This window comes from Ochotona princeps, chromosome 2, assembly GCF_030435755.1.
Source record: "Ochotona princeps isolate mOchPri1 chromosome 2, mOchPri1.hap1, whole genome shotgun sequence".
Taxonomy (NCBI): domain Eukaryota; kingdom Metazoa; phylum Chordata; class Mammalia; order Lagomorpha; family Ochotonidae; genus Ochotona; species Ochotona princeps.
Window position 1 is genome coordinate 51447721 of NC_080833.1, and position 13584 is coordinate 51461304.

Below are 13584 nucleotides of genomic sequence, written 5' to 3' on the forward strand. Positions count from 1 at the left end.
TCAGAGCGGTTAAGAAAGGATCTTTAAAACCTTGAAGAAACGTCCAAGATTCAGAGCCACACAATACAGTTATGCAGAAGAAGCAGGGACGGAGCGGGGACGGGGTCATTCAGACCTTTCCTTTCTTGGGACACCATAATTCACAGAAATTTGGTTTTATTAAAAGCAAAAACGTCCAGGGCCTTGCACAGAAGTACTTTGCACAAAGAAAGCTTACAAAGATTCCTCTGCTTGAATGCAACCTGGGGGGAAAGGGGGTGACAAACGTCTCGCGGACCTCTCTGCGTCCTTTCAGACCCCCTAAATCACAACTGTAAAGAACCCACCCTCGCCATCATCCCGGTTCCTTCGGGGCCGGGAGACACACCGGCGCACAGTGAAATTCACAGCAGAGATCAAGACCAGGCTGCTGCACGCCAAAAGAGCACACGACAGCTCTCAACTTTTCTTTGCGGCCACGCAGGTTCTCAACCCCGAGTGCCCAAGCCCCCTCTGCGTCGGGCGGGAGCCCCGAGGTGCAACGCGGGGTGCTGTCAGGTATCTGCAGGAGGCTACAGGCGTGGAAGAGCGGCGGCCTCCCACCTCTCGGCTCTCACGCGTGTTGCTCCTTTTGTTGCAGCGGAGGAGGGCGGACCCCCGCACCCTCCCGAGGGACCCAGAGGGGTGGGCGGAAAGAAAGGTGGGGGCGAAACGCAGCGGCGCCCCCCCACCTCCCGGCCAGCCCGGGGGTGGGGACACAAAGAATCTGAAAAGCGCCCGCCTGCCGACCAGCTCCCCCACCCGCCCTTCCAGAAACACCGCGAAAACTCCAGGCCCGGGCCGACCAGCAGCCGGCGGGGGCGGGCGCGCCCGTCCGCGGCCCTCAGCGTTCCCGGGCGGAGGCTCAGCCAGCCCACCCGGGCTCCAGGCCGAGATCGGAAGGTGGCGCGAGGCCTTGGCGGTGCCCGCCACAACCGCAAGCCCGGTCCTCGGGATCCCGGCGCCGGCGTCGCCACACCCACCCGCCTCCAAGGCCCGGCCCAGGACGACTCTCCGGCTCTTCCTCCGGCTGCGGCGGCGCGCCCCACGCCTGAGATTTACCTGCTGATCTTCTGGGCGAAGGCGCGGCGCTCGGCCATGGCTGCTGAGGCGGCGGCGGGCTGGGCGCGGAGCGGCGGGCGCGTGCCTCCTCACTCGCGCTCCCTCCCTCGCGGCCTCCGCCAGTGCGGGCTCCGGACCCGGGAGGCTGGGGCTGGCGGCCGGAGCCGGGAACGAGCCCCGCCGTAATGCTCCTTAGAGGCGCGCACCACAAAAGCCGCTCCACCACCCCGCCCCCCCACCCCAGCCGTCCGCTCTTTCCACCCCCAACCCCTCAAGCGTCAATCCTGGCGGGAGCCCGGGCTTCGGGAGGCGGTTGTGGCCGGCGAGAGCTGAGGAGAAGAATGGGGCGTGAGTAAAGGAGACGCCAGTCTCGGCCGCCTCTGTGCCGCGAGGCCTGCACGACCTGGAGGACGCGGAGAGGAGCCAGAGCGGGCCGGCGGCGAGACACGGGGAAATAAGATCACTGAACGCCTTGCAGGAGCTTGGCTTTCCCGAAAAGGAAGGGAAGGGAAGGGAAGACGGGCTTTGCCCAGTAGTGCTCTGTCCTGCCGGCCTGGATGGCTGGGTCTGTGTTCCTGCAGCGGTCCATCTCCGAGCAGGTTGAAGCTGTTTTCTGCTTCAATCAAGGGAGAAAGGGGTCTTAGAGAACACGCGTTGATTTCTCACAGAAAGACAGCTAGTAAAGGCCTTTCTTCTGCAGAAGTAACAGTAATGCTAGTTGCTTAGTGATACCCACTCAAGCGCTAAATCTTCACACAGCTTGGAAGTTACTGTCCCCGTTTTAAGAAAAAAGGAAATTGCTCAGAGAAGCTCAGCCACTACCTCGGGAAGCACAGATAGCAAGCCCTTAACTCCGTGCCTTTTGTTTGAAGTCAACTGTTACTGTGTCCCCAACACTCCAAGCCCAATACTTCCAAGTGCACCTCAAAAACTTAAAACTACGGCTTAATTATGGAATGAAAACTACGGTGCTTTTAGTGCAAAACACTTTTTTTTTAAAGATTTTATTATTGGAAAGCCGGATATACATAGAGGAGGAGAGACAGAGAGGAAGATCTTCCACCCGTTGTTTCACTCCCCAAGTGAGCCACAACTGCCAGTGCGCGCCGATCCGATGCCGGGAACCAAGAACCTCTTTCCGGGTCTCCCACGCGGGTGCAGGGTCCCAAGGCATTGGGCCGTCCTCAACTGCTTTCCCAGGCCACAAGCAGGGAGCTGGATGGGCAGTGGAGCTGCCAGGATTAGAACCAGCGCCCATATGGGATCCCGGGTCTTTCAAGGCGAGGACTTTAGCCGCTAGGCCACGCCGCCGGGCCCGCAAAACACTTTTAAACCCGTACACAGTTTGTTCCAAAATACACTTTCTCATTGACTCCTAGTGCTTCACCATTTTGGTGTTCATGAAATTTAACCTTGACCTTAATAGCTCTAAAGTAGAAACTAGCAGACATCTCCTGTTACTGCCCCGTGGTAATCCTATGAGAGTCTAGAATGTAGCTCCTAACTCATGTTTGCTGATTAAGTTGTAGTGAAACTGAGAAAAATAGTTTCTTGTACCTTTTCTCTCACATACTGGAAGAGCTGAGCTTGTGTGTTTATTAATACTGTTGCACTCTTGGTGTATCTTTGTGGATACCTATTTTCCTCTCTTACTGGGTGAAAATCCTGCAGCTGGGAACCATGAAATGACCTGTCTGCGCAGCCACACTGCATCAGGTGGAAACCTCCATTACTTAGATCTGAAACTTCCCGTCCAGTACGCCAGCTTGGAAGCACTTGTAGAAGTCAATCTGTTTGTGGAACAGTATGTATCCCAGTAACAAACTGATTTTAAAACCAGTTGCTGGGGGAAAGAGAATCTACTCAAAAAGGACCTAAATTCAGCTTCTACGTAAGTAGAAAGCCCACTGAGCGCAAACAAGAACTGGTCATAATGTTGTTCTGAGAAAGTTTGAGTTCATCAGGAAAGCTAAGAAGCGTTAGCTGAGACTAACCCTGGAGCACACCTGGTGCATCCTACATGGAGTGCCAGGGCTCTAATCAACTTCCTGCAGATGCACACTCTGGGAGGTAGCAGGTGATGGCTCAAGTACTTGGGTTCCCAGCACCCATGTGGATTTTTAGTTCAGGCCTGCAGGCCTAACTGTCTCTCCAGCATTTGGGGAATGAACCAAATTGTCTGGCCCTCTGCCCTCAAAGAAAACAAGTCAGTAAATTTTTAGGTAAAGACAACCCCCCATTTTAAGAACCCAGTGATATTCTGCCAGTTCCTTACTGTGTGACCTTGGACAAGTTACTTAACCTCACCTCTAAAATGAAAGAAATAATTACCTATTTGAAATGTCTTGTGAAGATTGAGTTAATGCATATAAAGTTCTTGCAACAGGTACATGGTGAGTACTCTATTGATTAGCTGCTACTGTTGTGATCGCTGTTATTGGCATTATTCTCGCTGCACTTAAGCTTTTCCTGAGTGCTAGATTGTCCCAGATTGGTTGTCTGCTGTCATGCTCAGAGCCAGATGTTGGCTGCCTCCAGCTCTGCTCTCTAAACAGCTTTTCACTACTCTCATGGAGAACTGACCACATTTTTCTCTGAGTAGCTCTTTGTATGCATGACTCACTCGTTGCCAAAGTATCTGAAAGGACATTGCATGCACTGTGCAGCTTACTGGAAACATTCGGAGCAGGAAGAGGAAAGTAGGACCGCACTGTCAGGGGGTAGCAAGTGCTCCAGGCAGGAAGGGTAGCCGCTACCTCTAGGGAAAGTCTGACAGTCACAGATCAAATCCAGGGTGGGCTGCTATCTGTCCTCCAATCTAAGGAAAACATAGAGAACTCAGGAATGGGACTAAGTGGAAGGAATTGCTGCTACCAGTGTTATGGCATAGAGGATTGGGTCACTGCCCATGATATCAACATCCTAGATGAGAGCCATGGTTCTAGTCTCGCTGCTCCACTTGGCAAAAGATGGCCCAAGTGTTTGGGCCCCTGCCGCCATGTGAGAAACCTGAATGAAACTTCAACCTGGCCCAACTCCAGCCATTGCAGCCATTTGGGGGAATGAATCAACAGATGGAAGATCTCTGTCACTCTGTCTTTCAAATCAATCTCAAAAGGAAAAAAAAAAAAGTGAAATAGCTTTTGCTGTCCAGTGTTCATATTCTACATACCGCCACCCCCCCCACACACACACATGCAAGCACTCATACTAATCTTTTTTTTAAAGACTTATTTTTTTTTTATCACAAAGTCAGATATACAGAGAGGAGGAGAGACAGAGGGGAAGATCTTCCGTCCGATGATTCACTCAGCAAATGACCGCAACGGCCGGTGCTATGCCAATCTGAAGCCGGGATCCAGGAACTTCCTCCAGGTCTCCCACATGGGTACAGAGTCCCAAGGCCTTAGGCCATCCTTGACTGCTTTCTCAGGCCACAAGCAGGGAGTTGGATGGGAAGTGGAGCTGCCGGGATTAGAACTGGCAGCCATATAGGATCCCGACGCGTTCAAGGCGAGGACTTCAGCCGCTAGGCCACGCTGCCGGGCCCATTCATACTAATCTTAATCCACTTTACTTCATGGAGCTGCTTCCTTGCCACCCCCCAGTTTTGTAGAGTGAGCATGTGCACAGGCTGGTGAAGCAGAGCCACACATCTCCCTGATCTCTGTGTCTGGATTAGGGATAGACACATGAATCAAACCGAGACACTCAGGCCCAATTAGAGCTTGAAACTGCTTGCCATACTGGGAACCTCATCTGAAAATGCCTGCCTAAGCCAATACAGCAGGGAGGAGGGCAGAAAGTTTAAGGTGATAAGCACCTTGTAACATGACTTGACCTTAGACTTTGCAGTTGCATCAACTAATAATGTGCTGGATTCTTGTTTGTTCAAGCTAGTTTGAGTGCAGCTTTTGGTCATTAGCAACTGAAGGAGTCTTACCTAAGACAGGACTTCATTGAGCCAACTTACTTTCATTAAGAATCTACAATAGGAGACCCTGGAGACACAAGGCTAATTAAGACACTATTTTTATCCTCAAAAAGTGTAGTCTGGTTGAAGAGATAACTAGGCAAGCAGTATGTTAAGTGATGAGACAAAAAAATTAGGGAACTGTTTGAGTACAGATCTAAATAGCATCAAATGCAGCATGTAATAAAAAAAATTAGATTGTCACAAAAATACCTATTTAATAGGAAGTGATGAAAATGGAATACAGTTTAACCTTGCAGAATGTCTAGCTGGACCTCTGGGAGCTTTAGTGGCCCTGCTGTTGACTGGGATTCAGGACCCAAAGTCCCTACATGCCAGGGTTGGAGGTACTGTGACAGAGGAGCCTCAAATTGGTGAGTTTCAGGTGTGACCGACTCCAGTCTTCTCATTAAACATGCAAGTGTTCCATCAACCAGAATACTGGGGAAGAGGGCGGAGGAAGAAAACAGTAGTCATGAGTTTCACGTTCTCAGCTTTATTGAACTCCAGTTTGCTCCTTTAATATATAGTACCTTGGAGGATTATGCATGGGACATGGTCAAAGTACTTTTTTTTTTTTAAGATTTACTTATTTCATTAGGAAGGCAGATATACAGAGAGGAGGCGATACACGGAGAGGAAGATCTTCCTTCCGCTCCCAAGCGGCCACAACCGCTGGAGCTGAGCCAATCAGACTCCAGGACCAGGAACTTCTTCCAGGCCCCCCACACGCGTGCAGGGTCCCATTGCTTTGGGCCACCCTCAACTGCTTTCCCAAGCCAAGCAGTGAGCTGAATGGGAAAATGGGGCTGCTGAGATTAGAACCAATGCCCATATGGGATCCTAGCTGTTCAAGGTGAGGACTTTAGCCACTAGGCTATCACGCTGAGCCCGGTCAAGATTGTAAGGCCACAGAACCAAAAGGTATGTTTTTGAGTCAAAAGAAACAAAGTTCTGGCTTTGTACGCAGAGTATGTTCTCTTTCAGGATTACGTGTGAATGGGGAATGGTTCCATTTTTCATGCTTACAGTCTAGGAAGCACCATCGGATTCATCCAGTAAGATCCACGTGGCGCTCCCTTTACTGCTTGCCTCTAGCAAGGCCACATGAGAGCGGTGCAGAGGAATGTAGGAGTGGAACATGTCACTTTGGCTTACTTCAATCCCAAACTAAGTGTAGGAGTTAGGCACCAAATCTAAGCTAAGGATGCTTTTGCCTGAGCTGGTTCTCTATCCCCCCAATTTTTTTTTTTTTTGAATTTGAAAAATTTCATGTATTTTTCATTTTGTTTGAGAACAGAGGCCTTCAGTATACTGGTTCACTCCATGAAAATCCTGGAAAAACCAGGGCGAGGGCTGGCATTGTGGCACAGCTAGTTAGATGGCCATCAGAGATGCCAGCATGCATATAGGTGGCAGTTCCAGTCCCAGCTGGTGCACTTTCATTCCAACTTCCTGATAATATACCTGGGAAAGAAGCAGAAGATGATGCAAGCGATTAGGCCCCTGCACACACATTGGGGACCTGTTTGGATATCCTATCCCCTGGCTTTGGCCTAACCTATGGCCACTGTGGTCATCTGGGGAATGAAGCAGTGAATGAAAGAGTTTCTCGCTTGCCATCTCTCAGTAACTGCCTTTCAAGTAAATCATCTTTTTAAAATTTATTTTTATTTGAAAGGCAGAATAACAGAGTTTATGAACCTTGGATGGAGAGATGAGAATCCTATTGGAAATTTACCATGCAATGTTAATGGCTAAATAGAGAGGGAGTTGATACACTTGGAACAGAGACTAGAAATGAAACCTAGGCAGCTTTTATCTCTGCATCTGCCGTAATCGTAGCATTAAGTGACTAACACAAATCACTGATTTTCTGAATCTCTTTTTCTTCAACCATAAAGTAAAGGTAATGAAATCAGGAGATTACGAAAGTTAGTAAAAACTCTTATCGACATCATCAAGCACTGGGACCAGGATGAGAAAAAAAAAGTGAGATATTCATTTTCCACATATTCTAAAGAGTTGTGTAACTAAAATCCTGGAGATTGCTTAGGTTTAGTTGTGCTTAAAAGTAGGGAAAAAATAGAGGCTTACTCTTGCTGCAGGACCTGTAATTGTGTGTTTCTAAAACTGTCATCTTGGGTGTTCACTACAGTATTTGCTGTTTCAATCTTCAGGTTGTTTTAGTTCACTGCTTGCTTTATGATTTAACTCTGTAATATCACGGAACTGTTTCACAAAATGTGCAATTATTTGTTGAGTCAATGCTAAGTCAGATTCTGTCCTTGCTGCTGTCTCCGACGAGCTGACATCCCTCGGTCTCACCTTCTCCACCTCTCAAACAGAGCTCATAATCAGTATTTCTGAGTCCTTATGAAAATGGGTGAGTCCACAGAAAAGAGCTTAAGAAATTATAAATAGAAAGAGCTATCACTAGAAAAGTTCATTTTCAGTTGGCATGTTTTTTACATGTATTTTTTTTTTTAGTTTTTTTAGGTTTTAGTTATTTTTATTGCAAAGTCAGATAGACAGAGAGGAGCAGAGACAGAGAGGAAGATCTTCCATCCAATGATTCACTCCCTAAGAGACCACAACAGCCAGTGCTGTGCCAGTCTGAAGCCAGGAGCCAAGAGCCAGGAAGTTCCTCCAGGTCTCCCACACGGGTGCAGGATCCCAAAGCTCTAGGCCATCCTCAACTGCTTTCTCAGGCCACAGGCAGGGAGCTGGATGGGAAGTGGAGCTGCCGGGATTAGAACCAGCGCCCATATGGGATCCTGGTGCTTTCAAGATGAGGACTTTAGCTGCTAGGCCATCACACCAGGCCCCTTGACATGTATTTTTAAATATAAGGAGTAGATAACAAACCCTTTAATGCTCTCATCAGTAACTTTTCATGCTTTTACTTCACCTGTGTTATATGATGATGAATTCTAAGTCTGGACAGAACAAGAGAACTTAATCTGGTTCCAACCTGAGAGGTGTAACATGACCGGAAGTGGCAGAACGAGGCACACAGCTCAGGTGTCTGGATGTCATTCAGTTGCTATTTCCATGACTACCTGGAATCCAACCATTTATTCATTGAATACTCACTGGATAAATGTATTTTTAAGTGTCACAGTGTGCCAGCGTTTTTACTAAGATTTGGTGACAAATCAGTCAATAAGAAAATAGATTTGGGCCTGGCTCAATGGCTCAGTGGCTAAAGCCTCACCTTACAAGCACCAGGATCGCATATTGGCATTGGTTCATGTCCTACTTGCTCCACTTACCTTCCAGCTCCCTGATTGTGGTCTGGGAAAGCAGTCACGGATGCCAAAAGCCTTAGACCCTGTACTTGAAGGGTGGATCTATAAGAAATTCCTGGCTCCTGGCTTTGGATCGGCTTACCTCCAGCCATTGAGGTTACTGGGCAGTGAACCAGTGGATGGAAGATCTTTCTCTCTGTCTCTCCTTCTCTCTGTAGATCTGCCTTTCCAATAAAAACAAACAAGCAAACAACAACAACAACAAAGCCTGACCTTTAAAAAGAAAAAAAAAAATAGATCTTTGGGACTGACACAATAGCACAGTGGGCTAAGCCTCTGCATGCAGTACCAGCATCCTATATGTATGCCAGTTCCCATCCTGGCTGCTCCACTTCTGATCCAGCTCCCTACTTATGGCCTGGGGAAACAGAAAAGGATGATGCATGTGCTTGGGCCCCTTCACCCATGTGGAAGACCCAGGAAAAATTTCTGAACTGTTACCTTCAGTTTCACTCAGCCCTGGCTATTGCAGCCATCTGGAGGGTATACCTGCAAATTGAAGATTTCTCTCTCTCTCTCACTCCCTCTACTGCTTTCTCTGCCTATCCAATAAAATCAACAAATCTTTAATATAAAAAAATTAGTTTTTGCTATCCAGTAAGTTAATAAGGGAGCTGTAAAGGAGGAAATTAATAATTCTTTGACAAGCATCTATCTATCTATCTATCTATCTATCTATATATATATATAGAATGGTTTGGGAATACATGTGAGATCTGGATTATGAAAAAAAAAAAACTTGCAAGAGGAAGTGACCTGGCCTAAATCTTAAAGGACAAACAGAAACTGGCCAAGCAGTGAAACTGACGCGGGTGGGGGAATGGGCATTCTGGGCCAAGTAAACACAGTGGACAAAGGCACGGAGGGTGAGGGTGCGGCTTGCGTTGTGGCACTGTGAGTGGTTCTGTGTGCTTGGCGCCCGTGCTGCAAGGCATGGAGCGATTAGACCTGAGTCTGCAGAGCTAAAGCAGATAGCCTGTGTGAAGGGCTCCGTATGCCAGGCAAACGAGTAAAAAGTATGAAAGGGGAAGTGGGAAAGAAGGGCCTGGGAAGTAGAAAGTGACAAGGAATAATACAGTCAAATTTGAGTACAGTAGTGACTACCCTGACTTTAATGAAGGAAAACAGATTCAGATTGAAGAACATTCTTTTTTTAAAAAAAAGATTTATTTTATTTTTATTGGAAAGGCAGATATACAGAGAGAATGAGAGGCAGAGAGGAAGATCCTCCACTCAATGGTTCACTCCCTCCCCAAGCACCTGCAACGGCTGGAGCTGAGCCAATCTGAAGCCAGGAGCCAGGAGCTTCTTCTGGGGTCTCCCACGTGGGTACAGTGTCTTAAAGCCTTGGTCCATCCTTGACTGCATTCCCAGGCCATGAACAGGGAGCTGGATGGGAAGCGGGCCGGCCAGGATTAGAACCAGCACCCATATGGGATCCCAGTGCACCCAAGGCGAGGACCTTAATCACTACTCTACGGCACTGGGCCCTGAAAAGCATTCAAAAGTGCGGGCAGGAAGATCAATCAAAAGACTGTTGTGTTAATTACTAGTCTATAGGTTTGGTCACTACAATAGAAACCCAAGTAACAAAGATTTTCACAAGATACAGGTTCTTTCACAAATGAAGGCAATAACAGCACCTATTTGTAGAATGCCAGAAGATAAAATTAAGTATTTCAGGCACTTGAAACAAAGTAAGTGCTCAGTAAAGAAAGCTGCTTGCTACTGCTTTTATGCTTAGCATTGTTTCCAAATACATCCAATACTGATTCCTTACTTCCTGTTCCATCTTTTCCAGTTCCCTGGGATGTCAGGTCCTCCTGCTTTCTCTTCTTTATCACCTGTTCTTATCTCCGTGGGTAATACACAGTGCTCTGAGAGTGCTGTAAAAAGCCTAACCTTTTACAACTTGCAGACCTTTGAGTGTGTTCAAGCTAGCAGACCTGGCAGTCATACATTTCCGTAATCAAGTAAACTCCTGAATATTCCGATAGACTGAGCAGATTACAGCATTTTAAAAACCTGCTCAGTTTTATCTTGTTTCTTTCTGCATTATTGTGAGATTTTAGATGTGTGTGTGCATATCTATATATACAGTGTGTGTATATAGCTGTACACACATTTATACATATATATTTAGATAATTTTTGTTTATTTGAAAGGCAAAAAGACAAAGATCAACAGAGCTTCTTTTTGCTGGTTCATTCCCCTAATGCATGGAATAGACAGTGCTGGGCCAAGCCAAAGTCAGGAATCCAAAATCCAAACTGATCTCCCACATGGGCAACAGCGTCCCAAGTACCTAAGGCATTGCCTGCTGCCTCCTATGTGTGTGTTAGCCAGAAGCTGGGACTGGAGCCAGGCCTCCAATATGGAATGCAGGTATTGCCACGCAATATCTTAATGGTGTGCTAAATCCCTGCCCCCAAGTGATTGTGTGTATATGAAAAGATATCACACTTACAGGAAGACTTTAATGCACAGTCATGAAGACCTTTGAAATTGGAATTGAGACATTCTTAGTATGTCACCCTCACAATTATAACTTCACAGGACTGGCACAATGGCTCACTGGCTAAATCCTTACCTTACAAGCACTGATATTCCCTATGGATGCTTGTTTGTGCCCTTGCTGCTCTACTTCCCATCCAGCTTTCTGCTATGGCTTGGGAAGGCAGTAGAAGATGGCCTAAAGCCTGGGGACCTTGTACCCACATAGGGAACCCAGGTGACACCCCTGGTTTGTGGCTCAACTCCTGCTGCTGCAGCCATTTGGAGAATGAACCAGTGGATGGAAGATCTTTCTCTCTGTCTCTCCGTCTCTCTATAAATCTGGCAAATCTGATCTGCCTTTTCAATAAAAATAAAATCTTTGAAAATAAAAAAGAAATTATAACTTCACAAAACGTGTTTCATGATCTACAAAATAGCAACACAACAATGCAAGAGGTAGTAGCATTACAATGTTGTTATGAGGACTAATAAAACCATGTAGAGAATTTGCTATAGTGCCTGACAAACATGTCCACTTTTTATTACTACTCCAATTCTAGCATACCCTATGAACCTCAGTGTTTTCCCCTTTTGGGGTTTACTGTTCTGTTTACCATGTTTCAGATGTCTAAAGAAAAATTTCCGTCTGGTTCTGAGGTATAGCAGGAAAAGCTGCAGTCAGCAGCACTAGCATCCCACACAGGCTCCAATTCCAGTCCTGGATGCTCTATTTCCAATCCAGCTCCCTGCTAATGCATTTGGGAAATCAGTGGAGGATGGCCCAACTGCTTGGGTGCCTGCACCTGTGTGGGAAACCTGGCAGAAGTTCCTGACTCCAGGCTTTGACCTGGTAGAGCCCCAACCATTGTGGCCATTTAGGAAGTAAACCAGGGAATGGAAAAACTATCTCTCTGCCTCTCTTGCTGTGACTCTGTGTTTCCAATAGATAAAATTAATCTTTAAGAGTTTCCTCAATGCTCTTTGAGGCAGAACAAATATAAAGAACAATGTTTTCCCTGCAGAAAGTAGGCATAGTTGTAACATTACATAATGATGCTTCTGTTGTACAAATGATGCTACTAACCCACTGTGTCCTCCACATATGTGGGACCACATGGAAGGGAAGGGGGAAGATACTGACACCTTATCCTCACAGAGTCATTAGCTTTTTCCTTTGTGGTAATGATGACTTTATGCTGGTACATCCACTTTTTCCCTTACAGTTTTCATAATGAGCACATGAACTTGAATGCCCATTGTGTATGCAGTATTTTGCCCTGAACTAGGGACCTAACAGTGAACAAGGTTGAACAAGAGAGAGCACCATGGCAGCGATATGGAAATGGAAAATGGAAGGAAAATCAGGAGTTAGGTGGGTTTGGATGTGGGTGCCATGGGCTCAGAGCCTCTCTTCCCTGGTCTATAACTTTGCTGAATTACCTTCTCTTTGCTGACCTTGGTGTGGCAAAGTATTTGAGTTCATGAGCCTCAGCTTCCCTATCTGTAAATGGAAATAGTAACATGTATCTCTTCAAGTAATTGTGAGGTTCAAATTAAATATGTATGTAATGGAGGACTTTCCATTGCCCTTGGCACACAGGAAGAACTCACCAGGTGGCAGATTCTGTTATTTATTTATAAATGAACTTTTTTGAAAGATTTATTTACTTTTATTGGAAAGGCAAATTTATAGAGAGGAGAGACAGATATTCCATTCACCATTTCACTTCCCAAAAGGCTACAACGGCCAAAGCTGAGCCGATTTGAAGCCAGGAGCCAGGTCTTCTGTGTGGGAGACTCTTTTGGGTCTCCTTCATGGGTGTAGGGTCCCAAGGCTTTGGGGCCATTCTCTACTGCTGTCCCAGACCATAAGTAGGTTAGCAAGGAGTGGGATTGGAGGCACAGCAACCAAGACAGGAACCAATTGCCCATTTGGGGTGCCAACATTGCTGGCGGCTGCTTTGCCTGCCATGCCACAATGCCAGCCCTAGCAGATGTTATTAATAGTTTTAAAAACATACCTAGTGAATGGTTGTTAAAAATGTTCATGTATCTAAATTAACCCACATAATTAATGCTAAATATAAGCATAAGGCCAAGAGGTTTTATTTTATAACATTAATTGTGAGGGTGAGAAAGTTCAAACAGTCTAAATAGTCAACAAAATAATTTATTAACAAGATGTATAAAAAGAAACCTTTCATGACATGTCATTTGAAATATTGTGTCTGTCTTAGCATTACTCATTGATTTACATTCTGATGAAGCTTTTTGAATAGAAAAGGACAGAGCTGAAGAATGCACTACAGGTTACACATGGCAATGTATCTCAGGAAAAATATTATCTTGCTTCTTGGGAAAACTTTGGGAACCTGTATGCTCATTAGCATTTTATTGCCTCTTGGCTCCATGGTAAGTGTTTTACACTGTTCCATGAAAATGGATCTGGGCCTTTAGATGTAGTTTGCCCATGACAGCTGATCTCAAAGTCCTGCCAGTGGAGGGCCATGATGGAGACATCTCAGGAAGAAATCAGGTTTCTTTCCTGTTCACGTGTTCCCTTGGCAGGTCCTATAGCACCATTTAGCAGACACCAACTTCCCTCATATCCTCTTAGGTGGATTACTTCTGGTAGGCAGCCTTCATCCTCAGGTAATTTCTGATAAGTTCCATGGCATGTTTCCAGAGAGTTCCACTTCACCAATGCAGCACCACTGTCACAAA

At 46.3% G+C, this 13584-nt stretch overlaps 1 protein-coding gene across 4 annotated transcripts in view; it reads right to left on the reverse strand.

Moving 5' to 3' along the window:
• Positions 1–1284, reverse strand: part of DOCK7 (dedicator of cytokinesis 7) — a 224280-nt gene extending 222996 nt beyond the window's left edge. For 2 of the 4 annotated variants that reach the window (XM_058657374.1, XM_036494308.2), the window contains exon 1: positions 1081–1283. In XM_058657374.1, the coding sequence (XP_058513357.1) occupies positions 1081–1118 (38 nt within the window). In that variant the 5' untranslated portion in view covers positions 1119–1283. Of the gene's footprint in view, positions 1–1080 lie in introns of all 4 variants that reach the window. The other 2 variants (XM_004588728.4, XM_036494309.2) reach the window with 2 other exon arrangements.
• Between the last annotated feature and the right edge of the window lie 12300 nt (positions 1285–13584).